The 11,492-nt window shown below is 48.3% G+C and overlaps 2 protein-coding genes across 2 annotated transcripts in view; one reads left to right on the top strand and one right to left on the bottom strand.

Moving 5' to 3' along the window:
* LOC102816993 (zinc finger protein 304-like) overlaps positions 1-558 on the bottom strand; it is a gene marked incomplete at its 5' end in the record, with an annotated part of 5,408 nt that extends 4,850 nt beyond the window's left edge. The window contains one exon of the mRNA XM_006877338.1: positions 490-558. Within this exon, the coding sequence (XP_006877400.1) occupies positions 490-558 (69 nt within the window). The remainder of the gene's footprint in view (positions 1-489) is intronic.
* Positions 559-761: 203 nt separating this feature from the next.
* The window catches only part of ZNF324 (zinc finger protein 324), a 21,113-nt gene continuing 10,382 nt past the window's right edge, over positions 762-11,492 (top strand). The window contains exon 1 of the mRNA XM_006877337.1: positions 762-776. Coding sequence (XP_006877399.1) covers positions 762-776 — 15 coding nt within the window. The remainder of the gene's footprint in view (positions 777-11,492) is intronic.

The following is an 11,492-nucleotide window of genomic DNA, read 5'->3' as shown; positions in this document are numbered from 1 at the left end:
TGACATCACAGAGCCATCCTTAGCATTCTGGTCTAAGACGTCACTGACATCACAGAGCCATCCTTAGCAGCCTCTCTTGTTCCTTCACATCCCCACACTCTGCAGCCACAGGGAGACTTGAGACCTGAGTCCGATCGCCTCCCTCCTGTGCTCCACACCTTCCATGGTTAAACCACCACCCTCAGAATAGAGGCTGACTCCACTTCCTGCACTAGATTTATGGAGACCTGCAGCTCCCGGAACACTCCTGGCTCAGTCTCATCTCCAAGCCTTTGCACATCCTGATCTACACGTATGAAATTCTCACACATCATTCCATTGTATTCTAGAAACAGGCACACACATCCCCTCCATAACCTCTAGGTGGAATACAACCTCATGGGCCTGGAGTCATACCAGGGTCCCCAGTAGGTGGGTGGGGAGAAGAGTCCCTATGGGTGGGTGGAGGTCCTAGTGAGTAAGGAAGGACCTGAGGCACCCTTCACTCACCCGAGCCGGGTCCATGAGTGCAGCCGCTGTGTGAGCCTGGAGGCGATGTGGAGCCGCGAGAGGCGGCGGCCCGGGTGAGTGCAGCCGGCTCAGTCACTCCCACCCGTGTCCCTGCCCTGGGACGGTGACAGCAGACCGACTGTCTCTTGCTATACCTCAGGCTCCACCAAGTATAATGGCCCCGAAGCGCAAACACCGCCGCCGGGGACTGCAGGGACACGAGAGTGTGGAGACGCTGGGGGCTCCCGGGGACACCCCCGTTACAGGCGGTCATGGTTCATTTAAAGGTGCGGAGGTGGGTCCCATCCTCACGGTCACTCCCGGCTTGGTTCTGAAGTTGTTAAGTGCCGTCGAGTCGGTTCCCACTCATAGTGACCCTGTATAGGGTTCCCGACGGCGGCTGGCGAGCTTGAACCACCCACTTTGCGGTTCAATCTGACCTTGCAGTCCAGCGCCTGGAAATGGTCCCGGCTCCCAAGGGCGCAGTGCAAAGACCCTTCAAGAGCAAAATGAATGTCAACAGTGGGGACGCGGAAGTCCCGCCCCCGGCGATACAACCCGCAGGACATGTCTTTCCTAGGCCATCATTGGCTCAGCGCCCGCCGGAGCTGCAAAATCTCCTGGGTAATGTAGTTTCTGCTTAGCATCCGGCCAACCCTACATGTTTTCCATGGCAACGTCCAAGCCACACCGTGAGGAGCATTGAGAACTGGTGTCGTCAGACTAAGAGCGCCACAGACAGGATTTAGTTTCTTCTTAAAGCACGGCGGCCAGATTTCTGCGCGAAAGGCGATCAGGATTACCAAACCATTGCTGGAAGCAGCCCCCAGGCCACCTGCCAATCACGACCCAACCAACCGGTTTCACCCTTCAGCCCTGCAGTACTATGGTGGTGGTGGAGTCGGTTCCGAGTCATAATAACCCTTTACAGAGTTTCCGAGGCTGTAAATCTTAACGGGAGCAGAAAGCCTCCACCCCGCGGAGCAGCTGGTAGTTTCGAACTGCTGATCTTGTGGTCAGCATAGATGCCTCTATGGGGCTTGTGCGTTTTATACATGCTGTCACAGAGCCTGGTGTCATTGGGCCCTTTTTGCTCTTCTGACTCCCCAATTCTGTAAAACCCAGCACTTCCAACAAGTTCACCTCCCACTGTCCTCTCCCACCTCCAGACCCTTTCACAACTGACCCCGTGCAGGGTCACCACAAGGGAGTGTCCACAGGCTTGCTGAAGCTACATGGTCGTGTTTCTGGGGGACCCGGCCTTCCATCCAACAACATCTGTGGACTTTACCCCCTCCCACCCACCCAGGTCTTGGGTCTAAGACAAGCGCCCCTCAGGTTCTGCGCACACACCCCTCCCCAACCACCTGCCAGATCCTCATCAAATCACATGACCTCTTCATTCTGGATTACAACTCAATGTAAAGAAAACAAAAATCCTCACCACTGGACCAATAGACAGCATTCTTATCAATGGAGAAGAGATTGAGGTTGTCAAGGACTTCATTCTTCTTGGATCAACTATCAACACTCTCGGAAGCAGCAGTCAAGAGATCAGACGACGTACGTATTGCACTGGGCAAATCTGCTGCACAGGAACTTTTTAAAGTATTGAAGAGCAGAGATGTCAGCTTGAGGACTAAGGTGCGCCTGACCCAAGCCATGGTATTTTCAATAACCTCATATAAATGTGAAAGCTGGACAGTGAATAAGGAAGACCGTAGAAGAATTGATGCCTTTGAGTTGTGGTGTTGGAGGAGAATACGGAAAATCCCATGGACTGCCAAAAGAACCAATAGTTGCGTTTTGGAAAAAGTACAACCAGAGTGCTCCTTGGAGGCCAAGATGGCTAAGCTTCGTCTCTCATACTTTGGACATATTGTCCGGAGGAAACAATCGTTGGAGAAGGATGTCATGCTGGGTAAGGTGGAGGGTCAGAGAAAAAGAGGAAGACCCCCAACGAGATGGATCAGCCAGGTGACATCATTGATGGCATCAAGTGTGACGGCGGTAGTGAGGTTGGCCCAGGATCGGACATTGTTTCATTCTGCTGTGCATGGGGCGCTAGGAGTCGGTTCTGACTCGATGGCACCTGACAACAACAACAACTTCATTCTGGAACCCATCCCTTCTGTGCAGCCCTCCAGTCTCCCCTCTTGGCCCTTATGTTACTATGGTTCCCAGCCCTTACCCTGGTCCAGCCTAGGCTCTGTCAGAACTCCAGACCTGTGTGTCCATTTGCCTTTGTCACTTCTCCACTTAGATGTTTCTGGGCATCTCAGACACAAGTCCCAAACCAACCTGCTGCTCTTTTCTCTTCCACATCCCCACTGGTTCTATTCTTCCAACTACTCTTGCCACAACCCTTGGAGTCATCCTGAACCTCCTGACTCTAACTTCCCCCAGTGGCTCTTCCTTTAGAAGAGATTCAAAATCCGACTACTCCCATGTTCTTTATACCACTGCTGTTCAGGCTGCCTCCATTCTTTCAATCATTTCCTCCTTGGTATCGCCATCCCCAACTCCACCTTCACCTGACCCCATCACTTCTTCTCAGATCGCATTCCTTTCGTTTTCATCCCCCAGCTCCCACTTCATCAGAGAATAAAGGCTCAGTTCTTTAGCCTCCATTCCTAGTATGAATCCTCCCCCTGGGCTTTCTGGTCCCAGCTGAGGAAAGGGATTCAGGTTTCCCAAATACCATCATTTCAGGCTGACCTTTAACCCGTTGTACAAGCTGAATCCTCTGCCTGGAACATTCTTCCCATCAGGAGGCAAAAGTGGGGTTTCCACCCAGTGCACACTACACTCTCCAGAACACAGGCTCTCAGCTGAAAGTGAACCCTGGTCAGACGCGGCTTTTGAACTTTGGGGCTTAGACTCCTGCCTCGTAGATAACTGGAGATCCTCTCTCACCAGCGCTAGATCCGTTAGTGCCGCCTTGGTCTTCCACTGAACATCCAGCCACGCCCGGACACCGGGGGTGGTAAACCAGTCGACCGGGACTCCAATTCCCAGAGTCCCTCGCGGTGTCGTTTAGTTATTGCCATGGAGACCGGGAAGCGTGACCTGTGATGAAACTGCACTCGCGGCTCGAACTACCAATCCTCACTGGTTGCTGGCCAGTGACAGCGTAGGAGAGAGAGCATGTTTGAGGTATTCCTGGGGCTGGGAGCATCTTTGTAGGCCTACTGGGGTGTCCGGGTCGTTGGGGAGGCGCAACGTTCAGAAGGCTGTGGGTCCTGAGCGTCCAGGGCTTAGATGACAAAAATGTGTTAGACTGAGAAGACCCTCGCCTTTCGCACCAGGACAATGTCGTTATCTTCCTGAACCTCGGTTTCTCAGCAGTACGTCCTTAAGGCCTTTTCAGGAAAAGAATCCTGGGTATTTTTACCCTTTACGGAGCCGGAGACTGAGACTAGGAAGGACTGGCCACTGCCCAATGTCATCCAGACGTCACTGTTGGGTTCTGTGACCACGTACCCAGACTAGTGGACCGTATCTAGTACAGGAAATAGGAAGAGATATGGATGGTTTTTCATGCTTGTCTGTGAGACTGAGCCACAATCATCCCCAGAACCTCAAATTCTTTATACTTAGTGGAGGATTTAGGGTGCAATAGGACTTTAAGAAGCTGGGCCTTCTTTGTTGTTAACAGGTCTTTTGTCTGGTGTGGAAACAGTCTGAGGGGCAAGTGAGAAAGTGGGGAGGCCAGTGAGGAAGCTTCAGCAAGAATTAGCCTAGGCTAGATCAGAATGGTGACCGTGGGTAGAACTGAGGAAGTGAGTTCATTAGAAAAAGATGGAGATGGGGTCCCTGTTGTTGTTTTTAAGTGCCATCGAGTCGATTCTGACCCATAGCGACCCGGTATAGGGTTTCCGAGGAGCAGCTGGTGAGCTTGAACCACAGACCTTGCAGTTCAAATGGCTTTGTAGTCTGGCGCATTAACCCACAGCGCTACACCAGGACTTGGGGTCCCTGAGGTAGACATAATATTAGGATGGATGCGGATGGGTAGAGGGGACACAGCTGAGGGGCGGGTGTGGTGTGCTTTAAATGAAGACTAAGATGGGGTGGCTGTATGGAATGATCATTTACTTACTACATTGCAGTAGCACCAGCTTGTTGTATTTACCCTCTGAGTGGTCCCTAAAACCCACTGCCAACTAACTGATTCCAGCTCATGTTGTTGTCAGGTGCCATCGAGTCGGAACCGACTCATAGCGACCCCATGCACAGCAGAATGAAACAATGTCCGTTCCTGGGCCAACCCCACCACAGCTGCCACACTTGACGCCATCAATGCTGCCACCTGGCCAATCCATCTCGTTGGAGGTCTTCCTCTTTTTCTCTGACCCTCCGTCTTACCCAGCATGACATCCTTCTCCAGCGACTGTTCTCTCCTGACATATGTCCAAAGTATGAGAGACGAAGTTTAGCCATGTTGGCCTCCAAGGAGCACTCTGGCTGCACTTCTTCCAAAACAGATCTATTGGTTCTTTTGGCAGTCCATGGCACTTTTAGTATTCTCCTCCAACACCACAACTCAAAGGCATCGATTCTTCTACAGTGTTCCTTATTCACTGTCCAGCTTTCGCATCCATATGAGGCTATGGAAAACACCATGGCCTGGGTCAGGCGCACCTTAGTCCTCACGCTGACATCTCTGCTCTTCAACGCTTTAAAAAGTTCCTGTGCAGCAGATTTGCCTAATGCAATACGTCGTCTGATCTCTTGACTCCTGCTTCCATGAGTGTTGATAGTTGATCCAAGAAGAATGATGTCCTTGACAACTTCAATCTTTTTTCTCCGTTGATAAGAATGTTGTTTATTGGTCCAGTGGTGAGGATTTTTGTTTTTCTGACTTTGAGATGCAACCCATATCAAAGGTTGTGCTCTTTGATCTTCATCAGTAAATGTTTCAAGTCCTCTTCACTTTCAGCAAGCAAGGTTGTATCATCTGCATATCGCAGGTTGTTAATGAGTCTTCCTCCAGTCCTGATGCCACGTTTTTCTTCATAGGACCCAGCTTCTCGTATTATTTGCTCAGCATACAGGTTGAACAAGTATGGTGAAAGAACACAACCTTGTCGCACACTTTTCCCAATTTTAAAACATTCGGTGTTCCCATGCTCTGTTGGAACAACTGCTTCTTGGCCCAGGTACAGATTCCTCAGAAGTACAATTTAGTGTTCTAGTACAAATTAGCTGTTCTTAGATTCCAGCTCATAGTGGCTCTGAATATGGTTTCCAAGGTTATCAATCTTTACAGAAGCACAAAGCTTCATTTTTCTCATGGGATGGGTTTGAACCATTGACCTTGCAGTGATAAATCCAGTACTTATCCTACAGTGGGTGTTTCTTACAGCTGAGGGATCAGGCATGGACAAAGGTAGGTGGAAGGATCTGGAATGAGAAGCAAGGAGCAACCCCTGGCCTAGAGGGCGTTTGGAAGTTGGATTTTGACTGTTATTTCCAGGGTCCCTCCAGCTGCTGTGTGTACATGGTCTGTGGACAGATCAGAGAGACAAGGTTGTTCCAGGGCCCTTGGAGAAGAGAGACTACCCAGAGATGTGAGAAAAGAGCTTTTCATACTGATGGTGGGAGGGAGGGTGGGGCCCCCACAGCAGTGGGGCCAAGGCATCTGGAGGAAAGAGGTCAAGCCGGAAGTTCACTATGGTCACAGGGCATGCTGTGGGGAACATCAGGAAGCTGACTGCGAGCACAGTGGAGAAGAACCTTGGGTGCCAGGCATAGACTGGACAATGCCAAGTGCTTATTGAAGCAAGGGCTTGGTTAGGTAACCAGTGACACATGGGAGCATGAGAAGACACGGATGGGGACTGACTGATATCGACCCTAAAGTGGGAGTCTCAGGAGGAGGATGAGCTGGCCGTGTGATTATCTTGGAGGTGCTACCACAGAAAGGGCAGGAAGCTCTGGGACTCCAGCAGAGCTTTAAAATGTCCCTTCCCTGGTCCTGCAGAATCAGCTGTCTCCATCATCACAGGAGCAGGTACCTTTGGAGGACATGGCTCTGTACACGTCCTGGGAGGAATGTGGGGGCTCCTTAATGTAGCCCCAAATAACCTACCCTGGGATGTAATGCTGGGGGACGTCACACTCCTGCGTGAGGCTCCTGCTTTTTTACGTCTTTCTGGTTAGAGGAGTTGTTGGTACTCAGGCTGGGCCCTTGCCATTCCCAGGCAGGATCATTTGGCAGAAGCTGTGACCTTTCTGTAGCGTGAATTCTACTCCTTTTTTCCAATCGATATTTCCAAAAGGCTGCTTGGCACCGAACTTTGAGGGTATTAATGTGATTGCTTTCAGGAACTATTGGGCCATTCCTAGCAAACCCTCCTTGAAGATTCATTGTGTGACCTTCCAACATGAAGCACGTGGTCCTCCTCTAGGTGGGTCATTTACAGCCAGGGAAGGCCCCTTACCTACCCTGTCTTCCTCCTTGGGACTCATGGGTCATTTTGCTGAAATGCAGAGGGAGTCCTGAGGGTCTGACTGGAAGCATGCGATTGTGGAGTGGAAAAAAATAGAGAGTGGGCTTTAGGGTGGGGCTGGATCCAGTCTTGGCTGGATTGTGCCTAGACATTGTGCCCAGCAGTGTTTCATTGCAAAGGTCACTTTCCCACCCCCAGTTCCACTGTCTTAATGTGCTAGATATTCCACCTTGTTGCCTCTTTGTGTCCCCTCACCTCTCCGACCTGAAGGTCTTACCCTTTCCTACTTCCTTTCAATATACCAGACCCTCCAATGTCAACTTTCACCTAACTGTTAGGAAATGTTCACATCATTTTTTTTTTTTTTTTTTAAATCGGTCTTTGAAAGCCTGGTCCTAAGAGGTAACAGCATGTTATCCCCTGGTTTGGGCTTCTGTTACATGAGTCATACTGAATCATGTTCGGAGCGTGTGATCAGAAGATCCTGCCAGTTACCTGGAATTTTTTATCTCGATAGGATTGCTTGTACTGTGGTTTTGATGGAACGGTCTAACAGGACTGATCCTTTCTCACCTCATTCTGGGCCCTTTTATTTTGCAAAAACCCAGAGAATCACTTCTGGGTGTGTTAGACATTCCCATCCCTTCCACCTGGTGTGATATTTAAAGACGGCATTTCTCTGCTTTCAGGTGGTTCACATGGAAGGAAAGATGAGGAGGCACCAATAGCTGAGAATAGTTCTGGAGAAGTCATATCACGGGTCTGGAACTCCTGGGCTAGTCCTTTTAGCCTAAAGGTCTATCCCTATAACATGGGTGATCCGTTCTTCATAGAAATCTTGTACCCGGTAACACGTCAGCGCACAGACCCTGGGTAAAAACTGCACATATGGGGACAGAATGCCGGCTGCTCTCAAACCTTCAACTGAATTGGTCCTTCAAAGTGGAAAGAAACCTTTCACCTGTGATAAATGTGATGCCTCAATTCAGATTACACATCAGAAGAGCCACACAGCAGAGAAATCCTCCTCAAGCAGAGACTTCCTGCCCCTCCTGCACCAGGGCACCCACAACAGGGAGACTCCAGGAGTGCTGAGCAGTGTAGAGAGGGCTTTCCACACAGCTCCAGTCTCGAGCAGTTCCTATGAGCCCATGCCACATGAAAGCCTTCCAAATGAAGAAAGCCTTCCTGAAGAACTCCACCCTCCCATCCACCTGAGGTTCACGCTGAACACAGAGCCTTTAGATGCGCCACAGGCAGAAATGCCTTCAAGGAGAAATCAACTCGTATGGCCTCATAGGCATGTGAAAGTTCGACAATGAATAAGAAAGACTGTAGACGAATCTATGCATTAGGATCGTAGCATTGGTGAAGAATCTTGAAAGAACTGTGAATTAGAAGAACAAACACATCTGCCTTTGAAGAAGTACAGCCAAAATGCTCCTTAGAAGCTAGGATGGGGAGACTTCCTCTCTCATACTTTGGACACATTGTCAGGAGGGACTAGACCCTGGAGAACAATATCATACTTGGTAAAACGGAGGCCAAGCAAAAAATCGGAAAACGCTTAATGAATTGAATTGCCTCAGTAGCCGAACAGTAGATTCCAATGTAACAATAATTGTGAAGCCAGCACAGGACCAGGCACTGTGAGTCAGAACCATTTAAATGGCACCTAACAACATTACTCATAGAAAATACTCACACTGGAGAAACAGCCCATGTGTCCAAGAAGGGTGGGAGACCTGTCACCTGTCTAGACCAGAGAACCATCGGACAATTCACTCTGGAAAAAGGCCTTACAGGTGATTGAAGTATGGACAAGCTCTTGGTCAAAGTTACATTCTGATTCAATGCCAGAAAGTTCACACCAGAGGAAGGCCTTGAAAGCAATGATGGCGGGAAAAAGCCTTCAGTGAAATCTCTGCCCTTGTATCAAATTGTTCACAGTAGAGAAGGGTCATATGAAGCAGCAAAGGTAGGGAAGCCTTCAGTGACCGATTTCTACACAGCGTTACATCAGAAAATCCATACAAGAGAAAGGCCTTATGAATGCAGTAAATGTGGCATATGTAGGACGACCAAATGTAGGAAAGTTTTTATCCAACACTCCATCCTTATTCATCATGAAAACGTTCATACTAGAGATAAGTCTGTCAAATCTAGTGATTGTGGGAAATCCTCTGCCTGTGGATCTGACCTATTAACATCAAAAAGTTCACACTAGACAAAGCCTTTGTGACTGTAGTTACTGTCAGGACGTTTTCATCCAGAATTCACACGTGTTCAGCTCCAGTGTCCACATAAAATAAGGGCCTATGAGGGCAGTGAATCAGAAGACACCTGCCACTATGGCCTTGTTAAGTACAAAAGGAATCACAGCTATTTAAGTGGAGATACCTTCAGACAGAAGGTAAACTTTGTGCATGAGAACACCATTCCCCCTTAGGAAATACCCTACATGTACCATGTATATGAAGTTTTGTGCTCACACTATGTAAACAGGACCGAAATTTGGTTACGATGTCAAGGCTGATGATATATTAAGACAATTTGAGAGTAAGTTTATTACTCCTCCCAGGGAGAGGTCGATAATCTTAAGACAAGTATGGCCTGGTCTGAGCAAAGCAGAAGGAGTAGGTTGGGCCTTTATAGTAGCTGAGGGATGGAACCAGGGGAAGTTTCTATTCTCAGCCTGCAGATTTGTGAGGGTTACATTTCCCTCTAACACCAGAGGAAGAGGCATTCATGAAGGCATCTCTAGTGACCTGTGCGGAAAAAGAAAAAGGGAAAGTGAGGCTAAAAAAGAAATCAGCAAACAACAAAGATAGAGTCAGAGTCTTTATTACAGTGGGAAATCCTTTGGAGCTTGGTGTACTTTTTTACTTGTGCAGAGCTCTCTTGCTATTAGTCCTCTGGTAGGGGTAATTTTGTGACACCCTGCACTGTGTAGCATTTGTGCTCAGGAAAAGTCAGACGCGGCAAGGAGATGGACACTAGAGGCCACAGAAGGGAGTGCAGCCCAGCCAACACCCTGGTTTACCTCCAGAGCTGTTAGATAATAAGCTTGTGTTTTAAAACACATTTGTGATAACTAGTTACAGCCGCGATAGTAAACTCATGCTTTTATTCAGTGCCGAAGTGTCTACACTAGAGCAAGACCTTATGAGTGCAACAGATGTGGGAAGGCCTTCAGGCAGAGCGCCAGCCTCATGAAAGCGCCAGAAAACTCATACTGCAGAAAGGCCATGAGTCCAGTGATTATAAAACGCTTCTGGTGACAGCTACACCCTGGTTCTGAACTAGAGACTTCATACTCAGGAAAGGCCTGATGAATGCAGTAAATAGGAAAAACTCACAGATTGAACTTCATTCAGGACCAAAAAATTCAAGCTAGAAAAACAGCTTTAGAACTCTGGGCAAGCCTTCACAGAGCTCCACCCCTGTTGAGCACCCGGATGTACACATCAAAGGAGGGCATTATAAGCGCAGTGATGGTGGGAAAGCTTTCAGCTGCAACTCTAGCTTCACTCCACACTAGAGTCCACCCTGGAGAAAGGCCTCGGGAGTGCAGCAAACATGGGAAAGTCTTTACCCAAGTTTCCACCATTGTAAAATATCAGAAAATTAAGACCAAGAAAAGGCCGTATGTGTGTGGTCAGTATGGGAAAGCCCTGGGAGAAAGCTACATTTTTGTTTGGCACGAAACAGTTTACACTAGATAAGGTCTTTATAAATGTAGTGAGTGTGGGAAAGACTTTAGCCTCAATTTAACGAATTTACTCAGCACCAGAAAGTACACACTTAAAAAATGCTATGCATGTACAACAAATGAGGAAATGTTTTCAGCTGCACTCCCTTATTTTGTATAAAAAGATGCACACCAGAGAAAAACTTGAGTATGGGAAATGCATTTCTATAACCTTATTCAGCATAAAAGAATTAAGACTGAGAGAGGAGTCCAAAGAGAGTAGGTTTTGTGAATAAAAACCTTTAGCTATAAATTGAACTTAATGCATCAGAACACCCACACTTAAGAGACAATGTACAAATGCCAAATACGTGAGAACACCTTCAGAAGTTGTTGTCAGGTGCCATTGAGTTGGTACCAACTCAGCAGCACTATACACAACAGAAGGAAATACTGCCTGGTCCTGGGCCAACCTCACAGTCATTGCTACGTCGGAGCCCATCACTGCCGCCACTATGCCAATCCATCTCATTGGAGGTCTTCCTCTTATTCTCCAACCCTCCACCCTACCAAACACAATATCCTTCTCCAGTGACTAGTCCCTCCTGATCATATGTCCAAAGTATGAGAGATGATGTCTGGCCATTCTGACTTCCAAGGAGCACTCTGGCTGTACTTCTTCCAATACGGATCTGTTGGTTCATTTGGCAGCCCATGGTACTTCCAATATTCTCCTCCAACACCATAACTCAAATGCATTAATTCTTCTATGGTCTTCCTTATTCACTGTCCAGCTTTCGCATGCATATGAGGTTATTGAAAATACCATGGCTTGGGTCAGGCGCACCTTAGTCCTC

Source organism: Chrysochloris asiatica, unplaced genomic scaffold, assembly GCF_000296735.1.
Source record: "Chrysochloris asiatica unplaced genomic scaffold, ChrAsi1.0 scaffold00485, whole genome shotgun sequence".
NCBI classification, from domain to species: Eukaryota; Metazoa; Chordata; class Mammalia; order Afrosoricida; family Chrysochloridae; genus Chrysochloris; species Chrysochloris asiatica.
This window is presented reverse-complemented; position numbering and strand designations above follow the sequence as displayed.